Source organism: Patiria miniata, unplaced genomic scaffold, assembly GCF_015706575.1.
Source record: "Patiria miniata isolate m_02_andy unplaced genomic scaffold, ASM1570657v1 HiC_scaffold_1, whole genome shotgun sequence".
Taxonomy (NCBI): domain Eukaryota; kingdom Metazoa; phylum Echinodermata; class Asteroidea; order Valvatida; family Asterinidae; genus Patiria; species Patiria miniata.
The window spans coordinates 18,889,151-18,916,486 of NW_024037047.1; the positions used below are offsets into that span (position 1 = coordinate 18,889,151).

The following is a 27,336-nucleotide window of genomic DNA, read 5'->3' on the forward strand; positions in this document are numbered from 1 at the left end:
TTATTACTTCTGAGCAAAAGGCACACTGTGATTGGTTGCTCAGTTTATGTTAATGAGGCAGCATTCACCATTATGATTGAAACATTGTATTTCTCCAGAAGATTTGTTTTAAAATAGTTTAGATTGCGCGACTTAAAGTCTCCATTTTAAACTTTTCATCAGCCTTCCCCAAGAATTTACTAATGTCCATTTAAAGTTTTAGCCTTTGGTTGATAGCTCCATGACAAAAGCTTCATTACAAACAAGATATTCTATTTGGGAAGACTAGTAGCAAGTCTACCGTCATACCGTTCATAATAACACCGTTCATAAATTCATGCGTGTATAACGATCGAACCGAATTGAAAGGCGCCGTCTAGTGCGAAGTGGATAGTACGGATATCGACAGTGAACGGCTTGCGCGCGTGATCAATGTGACAGCCAACTCTCGTATATCCTCGTGATTTATCACTCATGGTGATGATACAGCGTGAGTTTGCGTCCGTGACAAGCGCCAGAAGAAACTGTACATCATGTCGTGCGATCGTGAACTTTAGAGCCAGTCAGTCTGAACCGTGTATTCATGTCGATCTGTACATGTTTACCCTACGCGATTTTATTTCTTTCTTTTGTAAGCTGACTCAGTGGTGCAGGGATTTTTTTTATCAATTGCCTGCTGCGGTGAGTTTCCTGTATCTGTGTGTGGGCTTATCAGACAGGGGCGTGTAGGCTACCAAATTTGCCTATCCCAGAATTGTCATCAGGAGCTTGTGAATTTCAACCCAGTTGAAAGACGTAAAGGTGAGCTAGTTTTGTTTATTTTATTTTTCATAAAAGTCAATTTTATGGTTGACCTCATTGAGAGTGCAGTGTGTACATGTATATGCATCGGAGCTGTGATGCATAATGGTGAATCACTGTATTCGAGGTGCTTATCTTTAGCCGTGAACTTCCGTTTATATGCATGGGAATAATCTGAAATACCACCATGAAATATAACCTGGATCTGCGAAACAAAAACGAATTCAGCACTCCGCCGTTGTCATTAATTGTTTCCTACGGAGCTAGAGTTCGGCAGCAATACAATGCAGAAAACACTAAAAGTTTAACTAAACAACTGCAAGAAAAAACTGTCAACAAAATAGTATGACACTTCCTCTTCCTGTATATAGTTCTCTTAGCAAAAGAACAGCAGGAAATTTCCGGGAAGTATTATTTTTATGCCGGTGCACTCTCTCGATAATTAACGACTCGGCCTACCCGGCCGATTATATTATGAACACGTTGAAATTGCACGTGGGATCTGTCTGTCGTGAATTATGAAGTAGAAGTTCAATGGCCGAATTATTAAACCCTTTGTCGGAGTGCTAGTGCCGGAAAAGGGACTCTCGATCATGGACTCTCACGGGGCCGGCCCCCTTCAATGGAGAAACCATTGCGCACGCTACTACAAAGCAACTGGCCCGTGGCGGATTATCTGAACAGTAGCTATCACAATGCTTACGCCATTGAAGGGGGCCTCCGTGATATAATTGGTAGCGTGACCGGATTGGCCGGTCTACTCTACAGACGACTATTTCCGGTCATTATACAGTCCTTGAATGTACATATCCTTGACGCCAGTACTAATGGTAACCTTCTGGCGGGAAGTGATTATTCTTTATCACGGAGCTGTTATTTTTATGAATACATTAATATTATACACCACATCCAGTGGCAAGCCAAGGTGAAAGTTTGAGAAACCTTGTCAAAACGGGTAGGGTGTCTTTAAATTACTTTTGCACTTTACAAGTTCATATTTATTTCAGAAATGCGTTTCAATACAAACTATTTTTTTTTAAGCCACTGTACTGCCCGACACCGCCCGAGCACTCTATGGTTTTATTGATTCTACAGTGAATAAGCACAATGTTATACAATGTAGTACATGTGCTAGTGGGTGTTACAAAGGTTACCATTTAGTTAAATAGACACATTCACAAGTGTAACGCAATCTTGGTTCAGGCTATAAAAGAGGGAATCAGTAATCTAAAAGTAACTTTCATAGAGACCACAAACAAATATTTAATCTACTTTGGCTTCATACATTCATGATTTCATTCTACACCAGTATATGTAGTATTTGTGTTTCATGTGTATATAATGCTGCGATTTGAGTATGCACGATTAACGCTGAGGGACTGGAGATGTTAAATCGTCCGTGTCGAGCCGACCTTTTGCGATAGACAGATATAACCATCAAACCTAAATTTCATGTACAACATGAGTATTTCTATCATGTACAACATGAGTATTTCTAATACGTTTGCTACGCCATTTTTCATGACCTTTGATGGAATATAATTATAATGGAACATATAATTTCAACACTTATTTGGTTTTGCAGTAAGTGGACGACAAAACACAATACAAAAGCTTCGGCTTAAATTTCGTTTCAGAAACTTGCAAAGCCCCCTCTCTCCCCATAATTCTTGCCAATTCCAAGTGGTGGCAGATTAATAGTATTTTTTTTCAGTTTTCTCTTAGAATGCCGCACTCGGCGTTTGAATCCCTCTCTATAGGTAGGTCCAAAAAAAGTTTACACTTTTTCAGACGCAGATTTCTCAAAATTGAGGAGACATGTTGAAATTTTTTAAAGATATTTCTACTCTACAAGATCTTGGTGGTATATGGTGAAAATGTCGTTGAGAATAAAGCCTAAATTAAGAAATGGCGGCCATTTACAGAAAATGGTCAATAACCAGTTTGTCCACACGCTTGCCTCATCGACTTGCATGTGGACAAACTGGTGTTTTTTTGAGAAATCTGCTTCTGAAAAGTGTGAACTTGGTTTTGGACCACCCTGTATATTGTATCATAATGTATGCATTCTCAATGTAATGCCTAGGCCAGCAAAACGCACGGCGCCAAGCAGCTGGACTTTTGGTAATAATGAGTAAGAATCAGGCTGGTTGCCATGGCAATTGATGAAGTAGCGCGCTAAAAGTAATAATGGGGGTCATTGAACCGCGGTTGATGAGGGATTTCGTCACCGGAGGTAACTGAACTTAAATAGGACTATAAATAATATCAATACCCTACAAGAATAATAATAAAGTTGGTGTAGGCCTATACCTGCTTTTTGGGTGTGGCACCTTGAAAAAAAGTTTTTCAAATTGAATTGATAATTTTTTAGCATTACATTAATTATGAGCTTTCCAATGAGACATCGCACAAAAAAGCGCACGACAAGTAATCAATTAATTAATTTCAACTTTTGAAATAAGAGCGGGACGCTCCTAATTTATTCGTTCTGAATCCTAGTGTGCGCAATTTTTGAACTGGAGCCGCCACTTTCAAAACAAATTTATTTGTTGCAGGACATTATATTCCTTTAAATTTCGTACGGAAAAGAAAAACAGCAGTCGGGGCACTGCCGTTTGCAATTGAAAACTGAGACCACGAAATTTGTCTAAAGGGCGTGCCATAGCGCGCCAAGAATTATCTCAGTACATGAATGATTAAGTGATTAACAGTGATTAAGTCCAATTGAACGTCTGGTGTCAAAATGTAAAAAAAAATGGTCAAAACTTGAGATGTTAGAATATATTGAAGATGGGGCGAAGTATACATTGGTGTATGTAAGAGCTAAGAAAATACTTGATAATTTGTTGCGGTTTGAGATCATGAAGGATTAACTGTAGGCTACTAACGGGCGGAAGAAGGGGGGGGGGGTAAAATTTCGAATTTTCAGTAAAATGATATTCTTGTATTCTCATCCTTTTGTTTGGTTTGTTCCATTCGTTGATGTGTGCACATATTTCCAAAGCCATGAAATAAGCGGTCTCGGGGGGCGGGGGGGGGGGGGGGGGGGCTGATGTAACTGTGGAGGGGCGCCCAATTGTATCCATGCTCAAAGGTAGACAGTTTTTTCACCGGACAACCGGCCTCCCGCCGTAAAATCAAATAGGGCAGGGAGGGAGGGGGGGGGGGGGACTGGACACCATATTATAACAGGGGCACTGTTCAAAACCGAATTCATGGTCATTGTCAGACAATGGGTATCACTATACGCGTTTCACGGGACGTTAAAATATACAGCCAATCGCGAAAAATGTTATATTAAACCTGTGAACCAAAAGGCACTTTATGTTCAAACCGCTAATCATGATTTCGTGACTTTCTCCGATTGTCAACTTTCCAGTGGGGGAGGGGGGGGGGGGTTGGGCGACTGGGGACGACTTTTTTTTGGGGGGGGGCGCCCCCCCCCCGGCCCTCTCCCACGCCCCCCCCCCCCCCCCCCCCCCGTAGCTACGCCGCCACATGAAATAGTTCATGGCCCACTTGCTTTCTGCTCGATAGACCGTAATCTTGTTATTATACTCGATGCAATTAGGTTATCTGATCGACCTTGGTAGCCTAAATAATAAGGCTTCAACTAATCAAAGTTCGTTTTCAATGGTTGCATTCGATTTGTCTATATTCATCTAATAATTTATGCACTTGCATTGTGATTGGTTCATTTTTATGTTAATGTGACGAAATTATGCGCGCGCCTTTTGATTGGTTTGTTTTGCGCGTGTTTGTTTTTTTAATTCAGACACAGCTACCAGGCTACTGTTTGTTCAATGTATAAAGAAAAATCACAGTGTACAATTCATCTTTGCACTACCGACTGCTTAAACTCTTGACCTTTCTCGTGATTGTATATTTTTTTGACGGTACTCATTTATTCACAACTTGAGTTAATTTTTGATAGTGCGTCAATATGAAGATGTCAATTTATCAAATTTGCGGTCTTTTTGAGTCAACCTTGTGCAGCGCTGATGCTCATAATGGGATAAACTGGCGTGATTTGCTGCGGGTCGTCGTCGAGACTGGAAAATTAAATTTTGAAACAGCAGACGCCAACTTTTCCTCTGTCTGTTGAATATTCTAATGTCTGGACGAGTTTTATGTGCGTTTTTTTTTTAAATGTGATGGGGTGCCTATATAAACATACAGAGACACGACATAATAAGGAGGCCAAACAATGGTTGGCCTTTTGCACGCAATTTGAGAAGAGTTACGATTTTGGGTTCATGTTATTGAGAACAGCTACATATTTAATTTAATGTCCTGATATTTAGCTCACCAACTGTGACATACATGTACATTTAAGGAACGAAGGGTTTTCAATTCCTGAGATCGGCATAGAAAAGAAATGACTCGATTCATTTCGTAAAAGATGACTGAATGAACAACATGCACCTACTTTATCATCCACTGATTACTTCAAACAGAAAGCCCTTTTAAAATGATACTCCCCTTACGATAAAAACCTTGAAACTTGTGTTATATTTAAGTCAGTTTTGGTTTCAAAATGTTTTAAGAAACTTATAAACCAACAATCAAAATGACCAAAATCTGAATACGTACAATGTTTTTTTTCTTTCGGTTTTATATTCAGTCATACATCATACATGAACTTACTATTGTCGATAGGGATAAGTTTATAGACTGAGTAGAAATATCTTCTCACGATTCTTTGCCTTCTCAAACGTACTGTTGCGATTTTAATATAATCTGGAATGAATGTTCCCTTTTGTAAAACGTAAGATGCAGTGTGTCTTCAATAATATTATCGCTAATCAATCCTTCGAAGAGAAATGTGTAATAATCAAACATAAGAGCTAGCATATCAAATACATTTCCTTGGGAACTATATAGAGTCTTATAATCAAAATGTACGATGCTCGATTATATTTCAGAAAGCTTCTTTGCCTAAAAGGTAATGGACAATAGGACATCATTTGCAAAAACAAGTGTATACAATAAATCTGAAGTAGGTTATTACAAAAACTAATCCGTCGCAATTTCAGCTCAGTATTTTTTTAGAAAACTGTGAAAGTGCAACTTCAGTTTTTACGACGCAAAGCATATTTCCGGTGGTCTTTAGTTATAATCATCGCGAGGGAAAGATGGTACATGTATAATTCCTCTTGTCTCGAAAATGACAGCTTACCATGCAGGTGCAAGATCTCACAGGATGCTTGATCCTGTATTATTTACTTACGGTCAAGTTGTATACATTTCATGATAGTGTCAGTTTTGAATATTTGCAAATGGTGTTTTTTTTTACAAAGCAGCTTACGACTTATAATCGAGCATCAGTTATCATTTTGATAAGACTCTAGTCCCCAAGAAAATATATTTGACTAGCCCGGTCCTTATTTGATTCGTAATTATTAATGACTTCAGCGAATTATATCTTCTATATTGACTGAAAAAAAGTCTACTGCACGTATCAACGTATTCATATTATGGACACCATAAAGGAATATTGTATAATAGTAACAATTTTTTGACAGTTTATGATCGATACGTTTGGATAAAAATAACTGCAGAGACAACACGAGGCAGGCGATGCGCCTGAAAACAAGCCGATATATCACTCGTAGTTCTCACTTGCCCGTGTAGATTTCAGCGAAGCTAATCCCCGGGGGTGCCACTATTATAAATACCATGGATGGATGTCAAGTGGTTCTGGTAATCAAATAATTCCGGACTGCGGCCAGCAGGAAAAATATATACGTTTGTGGATGTATAAAGAGGGAACACTGTTTTAGCTGCAGCTAAAAACAGTGTTCCTCATTATACATCCATAATAATACTTGGCGTGCAAATAATTATTGGATGTTAAAGCTGTTCAAATTTGACTTCTATAACGTTGCTAAAACCAAATTTTAAAAACGGACCGGGAATTACGTCAGTAGACATCAATCAGTATATACTATGATGTACATGGGTCAAATTTGAGGGACGTAACTATGTCATTTTTATGGGGGGGGGGGGGTAAACTCTTGAAAAGGGCACTTGCACATCTGTGCTGAAATGTAGACACTTTTTTTCTCCGGACTCTTGGCCTCCGTAAAATCAAATAGTGCGGGGGGGGGTGGTACCATCTGTCGATGGGGACGCTATTCAAAACCGACAATTATGCACACAAACGGCCAATGTATGGTACTTTTCAGTGCGATACATGGGCGAAATAAAAAAAAAAGCCACCCATGAAAAAAATTTGATTCTAGAATCTCTGTGGTGCGATCTGAGGCAATTTCTGACCACTAAAACCATTTGTTTTGTTTAGCAAAATATTATCTTTTAAACATCATTTTTGAGTTTGGAGTCATTGAATCAATTATTCTGAGCTATAGAATCATTAAAGTAGGCTACAATTTTTATTTGGGGACGAAAAAAGTGAGTGTGTGTGGGGGGGGGGGGGGGCAAACGATATGATACCCCCCCCCCACAAACACACACACACACACCCATACTTGTTTCACATGACTAGTGTGGACTTTCCATTGCTTTCGTGTAGTTAAGAAAAACCAGTGAAAAAACTCATTTTTCTCAAACTGTGAAAACTCTTTCAACCCAATTTTTTTTCTATGATTCCCTTTAGTGTTTCTCTTCATTCTGCTACAGATAAACCTAACCCAAAAATGCCTCTAAACCTGTTTTCCAGAAATGGGGAAACACTGTGTGGACGTGGGGCAAGTCCACACAACGTCGGTGCTACCTACATTATGTGGACGTCTTTTGTTCGGAAGTCCACACTGCGTATGTAAGACAAGCTCACCCACACACACCCACACACACTTATACCCTCCCCCCCCCCCCGTTCCCCACCGATTGACGCCCATGAAAACAAGAGAGATTTCTGCAGCGTTCTGGAAAATGGTGCTAAACAAAATGTTCTTCTGCATGCAGTATACGTGTATATGGGCGTAAGAGAGTCGCGTGGTTTGTGATCATTCTGGCTTTTGCAGCATCGCCGGCGTCGCGCTGCATGCAGTGTAAATAATACCCGTAATAATCTTCACAACACATGGTTTCAAATATCCAGGCTGTATGTGTATATTGTGAACCCACTTGTGGTTGATATTAAATTGGATTTCCCCCATCGAGACGACGCCGTGCAATCATGTGTAGAATTTGCTGAGTATATTGATGCATAGTGCATGTACTACCGACGATGTCCTTACCTAACATTATCATTTTGACGCCCGAATTAACGTGCTAGTGCGTGAAAAGCACTATGTTTATACATCGCGTCCCAAAATACCGGCAACATTTTTTTTTGCGAGGCTCTAGCGTCGCCACGGAAACATGTATCGCCATTATTTTTACATCATTTTAAAGCTTGGAATCTGAACTTTGTCCCTGGTAAGTATTGGTTTGAATTTGAAAAGGGTTTTGAAATGATTGGTGTTCAAATAAAGGTATGTCAAAAACAAACTCGAATCCGATTTCAAGGAAAATCAATCGTGCGGTTTTTTCGAATGTGGAAATGGTTCATCATGTTCATGATGTGACGATCTCGTTGCCTTTTACTTTCTGTGTTTCTCATTCGTTTCGATCCACGTAGACTACACCTTAAATTAATTCACAATAGTGTTCTTCGTTTCAAGTTCAATTTTGTGAAATTCACGTGCAAGTATGTACCTATTCAACAAGCGCGCTCAAATGACTGGAGTTTGCATCTGATGTATACCGCATCATCGATTTTTCTTGAAATCGGTTGAATTTGTTTTCGACATGCCTTTATTTGAACAAGAATGATTTTAAAACTCTTTCAAATATCAAACCAATACTCACCAGGGATAAAGTTAAGATTCCAAGCTTTGAAATTGTATAAAAAAATAATGGCGGTACGTGTTTTCGCGCCGACGCTAGAGCCTCGCAAAAAAAGAAAGTTGCGGGTATTTTGGGGACGCATTGTAGTGTCTATCACAATGAACATATCACGATAGGTCTGTAGGTATAATTAATATCATTACGCGAACATATATGGTTCTGATACCGAGTACACGATGTTTAGAGGCACAATTATAAGATAATTTGCCTTCCATGCATTTGTTCGTTTCCAATAATAACACCACTCAAAATCCAAAGGAGAATATGCATGCATGCAAAACCTAACCTGTTGAAGTTTCAGCTCAGTGGATATTATACTTTTTGAGAAAACAGTGAGAAACCATGCACAACCTTTTGTTCACGAAACACGATTTCGTCAATATCACTTTTTATTTCCAGAAATCAGTCAACTGGCTGATCGTTGGAAATCACCTACATTTCTTGATTTCTTCTAAATGACAGCAAGCCAGATGGAATAATTTCACAGGGTGTTTAGTACCAGTACGATCTTTAATCCAAGTAAGCTTTTCGATAATGTAGGTTACTTTTTGCAAATGATCCTATGTCTTTGAACGAAATACCTATGGATCCTGCCGGGAGAAACGCCACCCAAATAATGTACACGCCACAGGTATCGACGATTGATGACGTGTACACATTACTTTTGGCTGTAATCAATTAACAGAATCTTAACAGTTTTATGTCTGACAAGATACATGAGCGTCATACCATGCTTGTTTGACCTTTGTGATAGATATTGAATATCATGGTCATTATGAATTATATTGGCATAAAGTTGAGGAATGTTATACATTTCTAAACTCCAGATGAAACTTGTATATTGATTCTTCGTTCTTAAACCGTCAGCGCTCCGCTGAACTGTGCAGTAGTGAATATGTGCGTACCATAATGGATAATTTTCTTAAGAAATTACCAGGAATCGAATACATGTACGTTTACATTATTTTATCTACACTTTCACGGAAGAAAGCAAAGCAGTAATATTTCAGTCTTGTTCAAAGGGTTAATGTGTTTTCATGTGCACCATTTTGTCTAAGCAGTTCGGACATTGAACCTTGGTTTGATTAACAGACACAAACATTACAGTGACAATGTGTGTGTTTTATTGTTATTCGCACTGATGCACAAAAGATGAATTACGTACATTAAAAGCAGAGTATATCTTAGTCGGAGACCGAATGTCGCAGACGCAGTCGGGCAACCAACGACCCTTTCATGACCCTCTCAAAACTTCCACTAAATTAAACTGTCAGTTACGATCATCCAACTGTGATTCGCTCCGTCACACAACGCGACAGTTAATGAAGCCGTCGTTAATTTTTGTACATAAAACAGCCGCGGGCAGTCTCTTGGCTTGACAAAGGCAAAGTCTTCTAGCCGCAAGAATGGAAATTATATTTTCCCCCTTCAGGTTATCTTTTATGGATGTTAATGGATGTTAATATTATAACAAAATTATTTTGTTTCTAATTAGATTTTCTAATGTACTTTCTGAATGTTGCTCTCCACCTGCTTTTTTCACCTGCTTTAAAAAAAAGAGGGGAATTTGTTCGATTCCTATTTTTTTTTCTAGCAATACGTAAAAGTGTATATTAAGAGGATTGAAAATGTCGAAACAAGAAAAAAATACTAACTAAAAATTGGTCAGGAAAAAAAAAATCGAATATCATTTTGGAATTTTAGTTGATTAACCCTGTCAGGATCAGGGCATTGTTGGTATTCCCTTTTGCCCCCCCCCCCCCGCATCTTAATTTCCACATGCGAGGCCCGATTTTCCTAAATTTTTGGAGGAATGTTGGTTAATATTCAGTACTCTACAATAATGACGTCATTTGGTTGCACTGCGTATTTGCCCATTTTTTGGTAAGAAAAACCCAGTTTATTTGCTTTAATTTCTACAATTTTCATTCAAATTCTGTACTGTCTGTAGTTTTGCGAGACAGACATGATAAATGCGCCACGAAGCACAGTGTTCTTTAGTCCTAATTATAATCATATGCTCAGTCGTCTGTGGGATAATTAGTTAGTTCTACTCCGTGGTTGATGCGGGAGTCGTGCTGTAGGTCTCAACGGGAACTAAGGGAAAAGCACATTCCTAGGAAAGCAGGCTTTGCCACGATTATTTTCTCGATGAAATTAAATACGGAGACAACTTTTTTCTGTATTAATGAGAGTTTCTACTAATAATTAGATAAACTATGGACAACCTCGTCTTCTCCCAAAGTTACATTATAAATATTTACTTAATTGGTAACAAATTGTTCAATTCATAAAATTATTGGAATAATATTTCCAAATATTACAATTTGAACTTTGAACGTCAATTTTATTAATAGGTTGATTTTGAAAATGCTGAATGTATTAACAGTTAAGAATTTTTAATCGTAGATTCTAACAATTCAATTCGGTTAGGTCATCAATATTTTAGGCTGAAGACACGTCGAATCTGTGGAAAGTACCCATATTTCTACAAATGTTGCCAATTGTTTGGCAAAACAAACCGAAATCAACAGTCTCTTCGCCAACTGGTTTATTTTCACAGCAGTACCACCTGGTGACTCATTAATTGTGAAGGAACACCAGACAATGTCTCTAAAGGAAAAACAACTCAATGTGGCGTATTTTTCTGATGCAAGCACTAAGCGAAGCCCCGCATATCGTTTTTTTTTAATTGGCCTAAAAGCCTTGGGAGACACTCTCACGGTTTCGTATGCAAGACTTGCTCCTAGCAGAGTCTCAGGCACGGGGTAATATCTAGGTCAAGTGATACCTCAGCTCCGTCGAGGCTTAACTTGATAACGAGCCGTGCTGACAACTCGTGAAAAATTCACAGTTTCCATTGGCACGACCACGGTATGTGTATGTATAAATAACATGCGCAGAAATCAATGAACCGGCATGTGAGTCATAGCGCCCTCTGTTGTCTAGGAACCGTCAGATGTTATTGAAAACTTATAAAGCTGGCCTCAGAGTCTGAGACAGAGCGCGCAAAATGCACTTCAATTGATTGCGCTGTCCACGCCTCTGTTCCACACAATGGGTTGACTTCAGCCCATTACACGGGGTAATCATTCACGATAGCACTGCCCGGCTCTTCACCTGCCTACAACCAGAGGCAAGTTCGAGCAAGGACCAGTGGTTGACTAGTGGTTGGTTCGTGACGTACCTAGCGCATGTGCGCTGAAGTTGAAGTGCGAACGACTCTAGTCAAACTATTGTCATGTCATTGACCGTCAAAAAATGGCGGTCGCACAATAATTCAACACTTGTTGTTTTTCTTTATTTACACAAAAAATAGTGATTGCGTATAGTTTAGGACATCTTACATAATCGCCAATATTATTGTACAATGGTGACAACAGTGACATAATCGTAAACTGACATGGAAAACCTGTGCAATGAAAATGAAATTTAGCGCTCACAGTTTCGTTTTCCGCCATTTGTGTCGATAGTTGGTCCCCTCTGCACTATGCTATGGAAATTGCTATTGATAACCAGCTGTAAATCGTTGCACGACCAGCCACGGTAAGCTGGTTCCAAGAGTACACTAGCGCAGTCAACCATCGTCGACTAGACAGAGTTCGGGCTAGCTTTAGTCGAACTATGGTTAACCATTGGTCAAAAATAGTGCTTGCGCGAACTTGCCCATAGGCTAAGTCACAAATGGCAGTCAGTCAGTCCGTCGGGGGGGGGGGGGGGTGGAAGTCGGGGAGTCAGTCAGTCAGTCAGATAATGTGTAGGACACTAGGCCGGTGTGACAGGTAATTCTGTCCCCCCTGGTAAATGTGTCCCCCCGGACACATTTACCGGCTCGTGACCCGGTAAATGTGTCCGGGGGGACACTTTTACCTAGGTAAATTTGTCCCCTCCAGGTAAAAATGTCCCCCTGCCCAACGGTGAAAGTGTCCCCCTGGTAAATGTGTCCCCTGCAGTATGTACTGAGAGCAGCAGCGTGTCGCACGCGCCAGTACATGCTGCAAGATTTGAGGCAGTGATTATAACATGTGTACATATATGCGTCTCCCTCTACAATGGAAATTCGTCCAATAGGAAATTTCGTTACGCGCTATGATGGGAACACAGACCAATCCAAGGAGACGTTGTATCATACTATCAATGAGACGAGGGCCATCGCCATGCATCGCCGCTGTGTTGACCTATCGCGGTAGAATCACGATAGACTTCACCGTACTCCGAATCGAAACATTGTGTTCACGTATCATCTAAAAGACTAAATTAAATATTTTATATATTCATGAAGGGCAGAATAAAAGTCCAAAATGTATACCTTGTAGAGTGAATTCATCAAAACAATAACCTTCCGGGTCAAAAGAGGGGGACAAAAAACCTGGGGGACAGAATTACCTGGAGGGGACAGAATTACCTGGAGGGGGACAGAATTAACGGGCCAGGGAGGACACTTTTACCTAGGTAATTCTGTCCCCCCGGACACTTTTACCGGGGGACAGAATTACCTTCCACACCGGCCTAGCTGGGACCACCAAAACTATTATGGAGTACCTAATCGTTGTACGCGAATAGTGCTCAGAGCCTTCGTACTGTTATTGAACGAGATTTAACGAGTCATGACGGTGACATTTCCTGCCATAATCTACTAATGTGCGTTTGGATCGTGACCGAGCGTCTTTCTGTCTGATTTATTATTTATGTAATATTTCTCTCTCATTGAGCGTTACTCAAGCAAATCGATCATCAAGTAGGCCTAGTACGAGTGGAGACAGGTGGTTTTTTTTTCCGGGGAAAAACTCACGGCTGACCCCGACGCTCATGTTGGCGACGTAACTACCGTTTGTCTTCATGTATTATTTTATTCCATTTAGTATTTTGTAGAGATTAAGTCTTCATCCTTGAAAAATCCATCTAAATAATAGCCCAGCTTTAAATTGTTTTGTTCACCGTTTTCCGAGTTTGGTTAGGCCTATACAACCACAGCCAATTTTCCCCTATTCCTCAAAATTTTCTCCAAAATGTTCCCTTTTCTCCGCAGATTTTAATAAGGCGATCGAGTTGTTTCCCCCACAGAATAATTGTCTCAGAATCAAGTGCTCATTCATTTCAAATATGTTTTAGCCCCTATATTCTTCTAGCCTAAAACTGCGTCATGTACTTTACGTTATGAGGCAGGTGCATATAAATATGGTTACTTAGCGAGTCACCTTATAATCATATATCTGATTATCATCTGATTCTAAAAGACTGCAGGCAGATGGTACCTACACTCGGAACTTAATTAATAGATTAATGAACTGATAATACTGATTGAATCGTGGTTCTTACATCTTTATGATTAATCATAACTATAAGGTACTGGCCCAGGGGTCCTTTATTATAAATTTAGGCTTTAGTTTGTCAAAAATGCGAGCTGAATTTACTTCTGGTGGAAGGAGCGTTAATTTTGTTTGGCAGAGAACTCATTAAGCTTATTAGCTGAAAATAACAAGCCTCCGTTAATTTGCGTAAAGTTGTTATTTTCATCCACTGAATAGCAGTGAATAATACGCCAAATTAATTAAGAATGTGAATTGTTGATTTTGTATAGCAGTGAATGTTTCAAATTCATGGATGAATACTACATTTCTCATAAGTTTCAATACGCCCGATAAAACAAACATTCACAGACGACATGTTCATATTCGAGTACTTCTCAATGCGACCTTCTTGCATGTTGCGAATAATTATAAGAGATTTTTTTTTACAATATCACGCTTATGGTATATGAACATGACAAACATTAATTTTGAGAGCTGTTATCGTTTCAAAAATCACGATGGCTCAGTCAATATATGACACGGCCCTGGAGTGCGTGGGTCATTACACATCGAGAGCCTAATCTATGATCAGCTAAAAATACATCGGGCTGCTATAGCGCTAGCGCAGGTGTCTGTAGTTTTGCAGTTTGTAGGAAACTCAGCATCGAGCGGAGAGGGTCGGCGTCAGGTAGGTCTGGTTGCAGACGAATCTTTTGCCGTTCTAATATTTTAGAATGTGTATGTTTTCTGTATAAGGACAGTTTATTATCATATTAGTTCAACAGTTGCGTTTGGAATTGTAGCTGATGGGAAATAAGGTAAGATATGTTTTCAGTGACAAGTGGTGAAAATTTCGATGTATTGCCTGTGTTTTGTATTGGCTTGACACGCGACGTGATTTTCACCCAAAAATAACAGCAAATAGCGTGTGCGCATAATTGGGGTGACTATGCATACAAGAACCTGATAGGCCTATTAGATTTCCCCCGATGATGCACTGTCTGTATCTTTGTCGTAGTAGGGTTTCTAATTTTTCAAGCTAAGAGGCTGAGAATGATGGACCAGGATTACTAAGGATGTATATGAGGTACAAACTACTGCAAGACTTTGTTGTCCGTGTCGAATAATTGGCAAGCTATATCTTTTATGGAATCAAGGGGACGAGTGGTTCTATTTTGACATCAATGTTTGCTTTTGGTCTGTGCATCATGTTCCTATCCCATAACTGCCAAGTAGATGTCATCTTGGTTTTCTTGAGAATTTTTATTTTTTTGTTTCCATGGACAAACCTTCGGGCCTTTTCCTGTGATTAGTTTATTTCATTAACTCTAACGACCTTAATGTAACGGGACCTGTTTGTTCATCAATTTGCTGCCTGTGGGAAATTGGCTTTCATTTTACGGATTTTGTGGTGTGTCGTTTATCTTGTTTGTCTTTAGCGCGTTTGTATGTGTTTTTGCCAAACATATATTTGTTGTTTGATAAGAGGTCGACAAGTGTTACTGAAACCATGTAAGAACGTGGTCTTGTACACGTTCTAGACAGGTTCGTAGTTCAAAGTGTCATGCTTGCTGTATGCAGTAACTGTAGATTATTTTTCGAACCTTAAACTTGCAAGTAAAGGGCAGTTTAAAGTGTGCCATTATCTATATGGTTTATATGCTAGGACGTCGAGTTATCGAGGGACTTTGATTCTGAAATCATTATTTAAACAAGTCTCATCAAAAGTTCATTAATTATCCCTCTCATACTCCTTTAAAAATCGTTAGTTCTAACTATATATTCCACAAGGCAAGATGCAGTGAAATAACGTTTGAAAAAAAATACAGTAAGTGTCAATCCCAGTATTCGCTTTATGTTTAAGAAGAATGGATTTTAATAAAGGTTACTCAAGGTTTTCATTAGCCCTCACCAAGCAAGAAGATTGCGTCAAGTCGACGCAGAATTTGTGTTGGGGGATGACGCTCATCAATTCGGTTATCTGATCTCTCCACGCACACACACGTCTATATATGTTCATCAACCGCTCTTGTAAGACAATCGTCCACACTACCAGAAGATGAGGAAGATTATGTCTCCCGTTTCCAAGACAACCACGTGGTAACCAGTTTGTTAAAAACGCTCAAATCAGATCTGGTTTCTCGCGTGGCCTGCATCCCTGGCCTGACGCGTTACTCTCTTTGATTAGCTTCTCATATCGAACCGTACCTAAACTTGTCCAAGTCGTTTCAGCTTGAAACACCAGATATCTTTCGCTCGTACCCCCCGCCCTGCAAACAGGACGCTGGGATACTCAGATGAATTCACGCTCTGATTGGTTGGATTTTGCGTGACCAGTGACCTGCGCGTCATCAAGGTCATGACTCTACATGGTTTGAAACGGCCGTTAAGATATGTTTTTTTCTCGTTGAAAAAGCGTAATAACGTTGGAAATTCTGTAAAACCTATCTGTGTTGTAAATTTACAATTCCCGCTACTCGCTCGGGCTCCGTTTCGAATCACGAACAGTCGGATTGCATTATGCGACGCTCAAAATTTTGTCCACATTGTCCGCAATGAAACAGAAATCACATCCGGTATGGAATGCGCGCAATTCTATGGAAAGTTTCGGATAGCATTTGAGCACATCGTCTAAATGCGGTCTTGAACAGCTGCAGTCAGATGCTTTATACATAGGTCATAGGCCATTTCATTCACAAGATTCTGTGAAGCTCATCAGAATATCCCAGCGTCCTGTTTGCAGGGCGGGGGGTACGAGCGAACAGATATCTGTCTGTGACGTTTCCTGTGACGTCAGACTAAGCATTTTGATCTGAATGCTCTCTCGCCGTGTATGTTGCTGTATATACAGCAATAGACCTTATGCACAAGTCGGCCATATTAATTGAAAGCGAGGTAAACTCTTCATTTTTTTGAATTGCGATTAGAAATGAAAGCAATGAAATACAAGTTCATTACAAATTAACACCAGTCTGCTCTGATAAATAATTTAACATTTGTGATTAAACATACCCTAATGCCTTAAGCCACATTTTAATTTAAAAAAAAACCCGAAAGTGAGGCTTGGAACACACTCCAATCATAACATAGTCTGGCACCATCCCATTTAACAGTTTACAATTCATAAAATAGATTCAGGGAACACGATCAAAAATGGCTTCCTATGCCTCGAGAATAAGGTGCATCACAGAAGACTTACAACTAAATTTGCCGCTGTGAAAAGTACAAGCTTGAAAAGGGTCGTCATAAGATAGTTTCGAAAACTCTTGACGAGCTTATTGTGATCGACAGCTTTATGCCGAGATGACGGCATCGAGCTGTATACTCCCACGGAGCTGAGATTGTCTTTGGAATATTTCATTGGCCAAGCGAACAGGTGTGATAATGATGTAGCGCCTTGAGCACACTGTAAAAAATTTGCCCGTAATTTTACGGTAAAAGCACTGTCAAACGGGTTGCCAACAAAAGACCGTAAAATTACGGTCAGTTACGGGTTTCCAAAAATGACGGTGACCGTAATTTTAACGCGAATTTCCCGTAAATTTAACGGCAATTTGCCGTAAAGTAATGGAATACAAAGTGGGTGGCGTCAGAGCTTAGTGTAGGGGTAGGGAGGGGGGTAGGTTCCAGTTGCAGCAGCTGGGAGTGGGGTATGCATACGTCTTGCAGCTTGTCTTTTACACGCATAGTGGTTTTCAAATCACTTAAGGTGAAATTATCTTTAAGTTGTAATTTTCATTTACAACTATTTACCGATCCCACAGAAAGGGGTCAACCTATTGCTGGTCAACACCGCAGGATTAGCTGCTTGACTCTTCAAATTTCGCAATACCAAAGCTTTGACGTCCCAATGATCAGCACGTAGCGAACGTTGCGTGAGTGCACACGAATCACAGCTTTAAAAACTAGGCGGTTGTGAGGGTTTGAAAGGGGAGGGGTTTTGAACAGTTACGAATACAAACCATTGTGAATCCCAGCCTGCGTCAGGGCACCAAGTTTTACTGGAAATGCACGTAGCACGTTCTTTCTTGTGACGGTTCGAGCAATAACGGTACTAAACCGTAAACAATACGGGAAATGGACAGTGTTTTTACGGGTTTTGTTTACAGGCCACCAATAATGGTGGATACGTGCGCTTTATAAACGTTATTATTAATATCCAAACAATATGATATTTTTGTTTGATTTTCCTAGATCATTTTTGGCACCAGACTAGTCCGGCACCAGTCTACATCTACCATGGCTGAGACGGAGGAGATGTTTGGCAACCGCCTCGCTGAGTCAGTCACCCAGGGTTTTCTATGTCTGTCATTGTCGCTGGGGCACAAGACCGGCTTGTTCGAGACGATGGCGGGATTTGACGAACCCAAGAGCGCCAAGGAAATCGCTGACGCGGCTGGTTTAAAAGAGAGGTGAGGATATCAGGAATTTGAGGCCAAAACCTCCTGATATGGATTATTTATTCAAATTTTTACCATTAATTACTTTAAATCAATTTTCACTATACTGTTTATTAGTGTGTTAATTATAAAAGTAAATAAATGGTTCTAATACTCAATTATAAATGGATGCCTACTATACGTTTTCCCGGCTATTTTAAAACTTTTTTCCTTCGAATTCACCGATTCTTATTTTCAATTTCGTCCAGCAACATCGATTTAGTGCACTTCCAATGTTTAATTTCGTCTTTTGTCACAAAATTTCAAATTTAGTCCAAACAAATTCAAACAATGAGCACACGTTTTCGACCCGGTGTATTCGATTTCGTCTCGTCAACGCCGAATCGTGTCATTCAGAAATCATATTCGTCTCATTGATTTATATAAGACGAATTTGATCTCTGAATGCTGCCATTCGGCAACAGCTAAGACGAATTTGATCTGTAATGACGAATATTCTCGACCCGGTGACTAAAAGGGGTGACCAAACTTTGAAATTGAATGGTTAATGACTAAAGTGGTATGTTAAAAGCAAGTGGAAATTTTTTCGGACGAAATTGAATGTTAGAGTTGGTGAATCGGAATGAAAAATGTTTTAAAATAGCCGGGAAAACCTACATTTCACAATGTAAATCTGTAACTTTTCAGCTACACAGAAAACACAAATTGAGTAATTTGACTCAATATCGTAATAATTGAGTCATTTTGTCCGTGTAGTGAGACACTTTGAGCCAATGTGTGTCACTATACGGACAAAATGACTCATGTTTTACAATAATGAGTCGAATTACTCACTTTGTGTTTTCTGTGTACATGTATATCGCAATTACAATTTACAATTTGTTCGTCAGTCCGTCCATTGTTATTGTTTGTATTCGTTTGTACTTGATCATTTGTTTGTTTGTCTTGTTTTAAGTTCTTAGAAATTATCAGTACTATTCTTCAATTTTGTATGGAAATAAATGTATTGAAATTGAAAAAAATGAAAACAATTTTATTTTATCTCTGACAGATAAAAGAAAACAATTGTTAAATTAAATTTAAACGACTACATAGGGCAAGGCGTTTATTACAATATGATATACATTTCAGATACGTGCGCGAGTGGCTAGGTGCGATGGTATCCGGCTACGTTGTTGAAATAGACGAGGAAACCAGCGAACTATTTTTTCTCCCGCCACACCGAAGAGCCGCTGTGACGCGGCTCGGGGACATAGTAGACTGGTCCATGGTCGCTCAGGGACTACCTATGGTCTCTAGCGTGTACGAGAAAGTCATAGAATCCATGAAGACAACGGGACCGACTGGTAAGCAACTCTATTGTTGAAACTGATATGTTCAAATTATAATCATTGAACAGGTTTATAACTTTATACCTTTAAAAACTCTAACACTTATCAAATTCAAATGCCTAAATTACAAAACGTGGCTCGCTTAGTAACGAGATGGAAGAGAGCACGTGATGATAGATAAAGAGTTTGAAGTATATGGAGTATCTGAGAGAAATATAAGGGTATTTCCCGGAATTGGGTGGGGACTGGAAACCACTTCAAGTTAACTCTTTGAAGGATTCGAACCCAAGACACGGGAAGAGTATGTGCCCCGTGACGTCATACCAACGGGCAATGGACAGGCAACCGAAAATATAAAAGCATCTTTTGCATGCTATTTGGCCCACATTAAACAGTATATCGCTTCTTGTTCACCAGTCATATTTCAAGAGATGGCCTACACATGCAGTGCAGAAGAACACAGTTTGCCCAAAGTTGGCACCACGTGACCACAACATCCAATTAGTAAACAATGGAAACATGGTCTATACACCTGTAGTATACACCTGCAGCTAATTATGATTTCAATCAGTGACCATAAATATGTGGATATTTTGTTCTGTCAGGTATTGCGAGTGCTGACTATTCTCCGAGTTACCACCGATGGAGGAATCAATGTTACGACACCTTCGTGCAGACGTCACTCCTCGAAGCCGTGGTGCCATCCATTCCATGCTTTGAGTCCATACTCGGTAACAGAAAGGGTTAACATATTTGTAGAATTTGGAAATATCACAAACAAAACCGCCACCATTTGGAAGTTAATCGTTTTTATAGACGCGCAGTAAAGATTTCATGTCATAATTCTTCTTTTGAAGATAAAGCCAGAGCATATACCGATCGACATGTTCAAGCTTTTCGTTCTGGTACTAAAAACCCCGTGCAGCGTGAAAATCTGGTTGCTGACATTTAGAAGAAATCAAGAAATGTAGCTGATTTCCAACGATCAGTCAATTGACTGATTTTTGGAAATGAAGAGTGGTATTGACGAAATCGCGTTTTGTGATCAAAAGGTTGTGCATGGTTTTTCACTGTTAAAATTCTCGAATAGTGTCAATATCCACTGAGCTGATTTTTCAACAGGTTAGGTTTTTAACATTAATCTTTGGATGTTGAAGAAAATTGAAGAGCAAAACATCCTATATACCTTTAAGCACTGTGTTCAATGCTTCTCAGAACGATCTCATTGGAAGCTTAATCTTCCTCAGTCTCTTTCAAATTTCCATTTTCGCCAAGAAGTTCATTGAGTCTATCCTTTTTAAAAATACATTTTCAGGTCAAGGTACTGAGGTTCTAGAAATCAACAGCCACAACGGGTCAGCCGCTCGCAAACTGGCCAGGGCGTTTCCAGACAGTAGTTTCTTCCTGAGCAATGTCCCCCGGCTAGCTCACGACGACAAAAACAATCCCGGCGACCCTACAGCCAATCCCGGCTCGCCTTACAAACAATTCAACCTGAAGGCGGAGACGCACGATCCGACTAAGCTGCCCGCTGACTGGTCGGGCAAGTTCGGCGTGGTGCTGGCTATACAGAACATCCGGGACTCTCCACGCCCTGACGTCATCGCTCAAGAGGTCTACCGTATCCTGAAACCCGAAGGACTGTTTGCTATGATGGAGAGCAACATGAGGTCAAAGATCGCCGACAATCGCGACAATCCCACCGCAGTTTTTGTTTACACATGTAGTCTCTTCAGTTCTCTTCCACAGTCGCTGAGCGAAGAGGGCGGGCTTGGTTTGGGCACGGCGTTTGGGCGCGAATCCTTCAAACCACTCCTGGAGAAAGCAGGATTCCAGTCGATCACACTCGTCCCTGTACCGGGGGATCCGCTCGATAACGTGACCTACGTGTGTAAAAAATGATTCCTCCGTTTCTTAAGATGAGCAGTAAATTGTGTGTTTGTTTTAAATACATTTTTTACTTGATAGATGAATACAGATGTTTTTTTATTGTTGTAAATTCCATGTAAACAATTCTAATGTCAAGATATGGTGCACTCACTGGATTGGGTTGCTCGTTATACAGTGAAGGTGCTAACCTGCTGAGGAGAAGGTTGGCTAGCGAGAAATAAAACCACATCTGAATTTAATCATGGCTACGACCGACAGTAATATACGATTATATCAGGAGAGGATTATGCCGCTTCTATATGATGGCGCATAATATCGCAAGCCATAGCCAGTTAAAGGCATATAAGATCATCTACATTTATCCCAACGGTATTCTTACCGAATTACAATGTATTATCAAACAAGTTTTGGATTAAAGATCGTACTGGTACTAAACACCCCGTGAAATTATTCCATCTGGCTTGCTGCCATTAAAAAGAAATCAAGAATGTAGAGGTGATTTCCAACGAGCAGTCATTTGACTGATTTTTTTAAGATAAAGAGTGCAAAAGACGACATTGTGTTTCGTGATCAGCAAAGATGGGGAAGTTTGTTTTTAGTTTGTCTCGTGATAGCAACTGAGCTGAAACTTCCACAGGTTAGGATTGAACATTCTTCTTTGGATTTTGATTGGAAAGGAACAACATGCACGAAAAGTAAATGATCCTATATGCCTTAGTTCGATCAAAAATCTTCAAAGCCTATAAAACGGAGGGCCTTGTCATCGTATTAGCGCCAGGCTGGGCAAAGCGCACGATCATTGTACCTTGGAAATTAATTACTTTGATTTGTATGGTTCTGTACTGTCCCGTCTCATGAATTCGGCACGTCATCTTAGACTGGTGCCCGGTCGCAATGTTGCATACAAAACCGATATGGACCAAATATAAGTCTTGGAGCCAGTTTTTTTTTTTAAAAGGTTTGGTGTGGTTTCTCTGAACTTGGTTGATTTAAGATATTTTTTTCAACTTATGGGAACCATTGCTCCTCTTGATTTCGATTTTTTTTTTAAAGTGAAAAGATCTTTTTTTTCCGCGCCATCGTCTTGCATTGTAGTTGTATCATATACCACATTATGAGGGTGAGGTCGTGCATATTAGGAGCCCCACTCTAAAAACATACCAGATTCTTTGCGATTCAAGTTGAGATAGTAATGTAATTTAAACTCTACAGGGTGAGTAAAAAAACCAAAACCCAAATGTCGGGACTATTGTTTTATTGAAGTTTTGCATGTAGCACTTTCAAAATCTAGGATATGAGAGCCCAATTCATGAGATTTCTTTGAGTACATGAATCATTCCAATCACTCATGTACTTTTCAAGTTACGGAATTTTAAACACAACCACCATTTTTAAGGTTCTGTCCACGGATCACAAAAAAGGTGTGCATTCTTTCAGCAAAACGAAAACAATTCACACACATCCCTATGTGATTTGTTTTCGTTTTGCTGAAAGAACACTGAACTTTTTTGTGATCCGTGGACAGAACCTTGAAACGGTGGTTGTGTTTAAAATTCCGTAACGTAAAAAGTACACGAGTGATTTGAATGATTCTTGTACTAAAAGAAAGCTTATGAACATCCTAGGTTTTGAAAGTGCTACATGCAGAACTTCCCTAAAACAATGGTCCCAACATTTGGGTTTTGTTTGTTTTTACTCACCCTGTACAGTCATGACTCCATAAAGACACGGTGTTACAACCGTGTCAGCGTTTATGTGGTCGTCATAATGTCAAGTCCAAATTGTGTGTTTAGTAACGCTGATTATTTTGTGTTTTGTATATTTTTGCCACTGCAAACTGTTGATAAAAAGGTATTTTATGCGGAGGCAAAACGACTGTTTCGGATACACTTTGTATACATTTTTAAGGAAGTATTACAATTTGCAATGCGTCTTTTTTTAAATTCATTATCCAGTCTAGAGTGAATTGGGACATAATATCAAGCCTCATTCGGAAAATAAATATTAAAGAATATGTGAATTCATAGTGTGATATTGTAATCATTTTCTGAGTTTAATGCAATTTGGGTGAATAAATTGTCTAAAATACGCTGAATAAATCTACTGGTTTTTCAAGTTTTACTGCAATCATTTCACATGGAAAAAAAGTTGCATGTGATTGCTAAAAGAAAATAACGTCTTACAATCGTGAAAAAACATGGAATAATTATATCTCATTTCACATGGAAGAGAAAAAAAACAGTTGCATGTGAGGGATAAACAAATCACATGTCTTACAATCGATCATTTCTAGCTCACCCAATAAACTAATCAATCTTGACAGGCAGGTGTTTTGTAAGACGCAGGTGTTCCAATTAAGCCATACGAGACGGTACACGGAAATAAATCAATAACATCGCAAGAGGGCGCCGTTTAAGATTCCGACTGCTGCAAATGGACTTCGCTCGTCCCCGCCCCCGCCCTGCAAACAGGACGCTGGGATACTCTGATGAGCTTCACAGAATCTTGTGAAGGAAGTGGCCTATGACCTATGTATAAAGCATCTGGCTGCAGCTGTTCAAGACCGCAGTTAGACAATGTGCGCAAATACTATCCGAAAACTTCCCATAGAATTGCGCACATTCCATACCGGATGTGATTTCTGTTTCATTGCGGACCATGTGGACGAAATTTTGAGCGTCGCATAACGCAACCCGCCGACCGGGGGGGGGGGGGGGGTACGAGCGAACAAATGGACCGATCCAGTAAGCACCGCTCCATGGTGTTCTGACCAATCACAGCCGTGATTTATGTCCGACGTGCGTGCACAAAAGTCCGACATGCGTGCACGCGCGTATGCTGCGCGCGACAGGAAAATGCAGTGTGGCATTGGGAGAGGAGCATGTACGTGTTAATTTGCCTGAGTGCACAGTGGGCGGGGCTTACTGGATTGGTCTATTCTTGTAGTGCAGTGCTAGTATAGTGCGTTTAGTTTCTTCACAGATATTTTTTTAATCGTCCAATGTAGTGTTTGCAAGCAACCAAACAAACAAACAAATTCACATCAGTTCTCAAATGCCAGTTCAAAACATCTGATGTTAATTGTGCATTTCCATGTCCAAGATGAATTTACTTATTTGGGCAAAAAACACCATTCAGCTGACAAACCGACGCACAGTTTATGAAAACAAGGCCATTGATTGGACAATTAGAGTATATAACAACGCCCAAGTAGAGCACGTGCTTCGGGTCACTGCTGCACGCGCGCGCCATTCATATGCAAATTACAAATACCGAAAATTATTGGCTAGTATTAGGGATTTAGTGTCTTCCATACAACCGATTATGAAAACCCCATTCTGTGTTATTTTGGAGCAGACGAAAATTGTCGGGGTGAAGGCGGCATTTTCTAAATGCAAAAGGAAAGGATTTCAAACAATGTAGGGGTTGCTTTATATTTAATGCACATTTCCGGAGTCGAAATCAATGGATTTTATCGCATATAATGTTCAGAACGACTCAATCATGTAGGGGATCCTATTTAACAAAATGGAGGAATGTAGCCCCTTTTTAAGGCTTACAGATAAGCCTTACGTTTAAAGAAAAACCGATCTTTTCCGTAATATTTTGGCACGTCATCAAGGTCAAAATTTGAGGAATTTAGTTCAATCTTCACTTACCTCCGAAAATCAGTTCATATGACTACCCATTACCGAAGAACTTGCCAAGTCGATCTCCTTCAGAATCTTGCACATTTAAGGGTTCCGCCTCATCACAAAATCATCAGAACATCAAACTGAGCCAGTGGAGGTCTACTTTGACCGAGTTCATTCAAATATTCCGCTTGAAAGTTTCAGTTGACTTGTTCTAAAAGTCAAGAGCGAGAAATCAACTTACAATTCTAGCTCAGAGAGATACACCTCACCTCCATCGCTTGTCGATTTTGAAACCTGAAGTTCTCCGATACTTGTAGGTAGTGGCGTTAAGTTTAAAGTTATATTGTGACTTCGTGGAGACATTAATTGGCGTAAGCATGTGAGAACACGGCTTACCTACTTGCTTGAGTTTATCAACGGAGAAAGTTTCTTCACCCTAAGATAGACCAGGTAAGTTAAGTTAGAAAGAGAATTGAAGAGGAGTAAAATTGGAAGAGTATGTCAGTGTGTCTAAAAGATTACGTTCAGTTTCCACAAGCAGCACAAACACTGGAAAATCACTGAAAGCCCAACAACATGGCGGCACCTTCAAGAATGTATCCTGAGCCAAATAATTCCTTTAGTATTACTCCGCAAAGAACCCCTCCCCTCGTCATATTGTAACTTTTAAAAAGCAGTAAACGCGACTTAGAATTTTGTTAAAATCAAATCAGGATTTAAACAAGAAAATCTGGCCGAAATCTAGGTTCCACTGCAAATTTTAGTCATTTTGAAACAAAAACGAGGTTCTACTTTATAGCAGTGTACAAATTAATGAAGAAGATGCGTGATTAAGATTGGCGAATGGGCGAACGCGATTGGTCAAAAGTGCATGGTGCAGGTGGTCTCCGGTCAATTTGATTGAAACCAAGTCAAATTTATTTCTGTGTAGAAGACGACAAAAAGTACTTCCCAGTGTGACGTCCAAGGGTTATTAGCCAGAGATAACTGCGGTCAATAAAAGGACATGTTTCACGGACAAAAATCATATTCACACTCTAGGCCGTCAGCTGGATGGGAAAATTCGTTCGTTTCGCTCCAGCAATCGCGGGTCTAAATTTTTTTAACGGTTCTACCGAAATACACTACCAAAGAATGATACTACAAAAGTTCTCCACATTTCGTCCCGCAGGTTTTTTATAATTTGACTCGAAAAAGCGAACTATTTGCCCATTGTGGACGTTCAAAAACGTACCGCGCCTACGTTAAAAAATCCGCCGCTTGTGACGCATCGTACCATGTGATGTGAACTGTCCAATTAGACACCATTTATGAGGTCGCAGGTCATGACACTTAACAAACATGGCGGCGTCCATTGCCAAAAGTGCGTCAACGTAAACATGCAACAAAGAAAGACCGATGCAAAAAAGAAAGTGTTTGCACACATAATCTGTCACGTTTGAGGGGGAAAATGCGAAGGATCTGATGTCCGGTGATAGTAAGTTCACTTCCTGTCAAGGGCGGATCCAGAACACAATTTTTTGGGGGGCCAAAAAAAAAATTGGTCCCCCCAAAAAGTGGGTCAAAAAAAATTACGGCGTGGGGTTCGGGGCCCGCTTAAGGGCCCCGAAATTTTTTTGGATTCTAGATGCTCTGTGGTGCGATCTGAGGCAATTTCTGACCACTTTAACCAATGTTTTTTTGGAGGAAAAGATGGTGGTGTACTCGTTGCCTGCCTTTATTGCGATGTCACATAAAAAAAAAAAAATTGGTTTCGTTTTTTTTGGGGGGGGGGGGGGGGCATGGCCCCCTTTGGCCCCCCCCCCCTGGATCCGCCCTTGCTTCCTGTGCCAAAGAGTGGCTGAATTTCACAGTGGCATCGCCGAATATACCCACGATGTGTGGGCCGTGCCCGTGGATCTGCTGTGTCTGTATGTACAGTACACTACCGAGTACCGGCATGGCCGGCCCATGTAAACAAGGCAGTCCGGCCGGCCGACCTCACCCGTGGCGGTTTTTATAGATAGTATTAGTAAACGACTCAATGCTGCAAAAAAACACAAACCAGACACTTCAGCTGAGACCCAGATTTCTTCACCGAAAAAGCTCCGGGCAAAGTTCAAGTTTCTTTGAATTGCCTATCCATAATTTATGTCATGCATGCTGCACACAA

General features: G+C 40.1%; 1 protein-coding gene across 2 annotated transcripts; it reads left to right on the top strand.

The window, feature by feature from the left end:
- The first annotated feature begins 346 nt into the window (after positions 1-346).
- On the top strand, positions 347-22,954 carry LOC119724631. 2 transcript variants are annotated; one of them, XM_038195765.1, is made up of 5 exons: positions 347-780; positions 18,123-18,340; positions 19,460-19,674; positions 20,265-20,390; positions 20,975-22,954. In XM_038195765.1, the coding sequence occupies exons 2-5, from the start codon at positions 18,168-18,170 to the stop codon at positions 21,559-21,561; spliced, it is 1,101 nt and encodes a 366-aa protein (XP_038051693.1). In that variant the 5' UTR covers positions 347-780; positions 18,123-18,167; the 3' UTR covers positions 21,562-22,954. The 2 variants fall into 2 exon arrangements, with proteins under 2 accessions (XP_038051693.1, XP_038051702.1); XM_038195774.1 differs by lacking the exon at positions 347-780 and adding an exon at positions 14,494-14,616.
- The last annotated feature ends 4,382 nt before the right edge of the window (positions 22,955-27,336 follow it).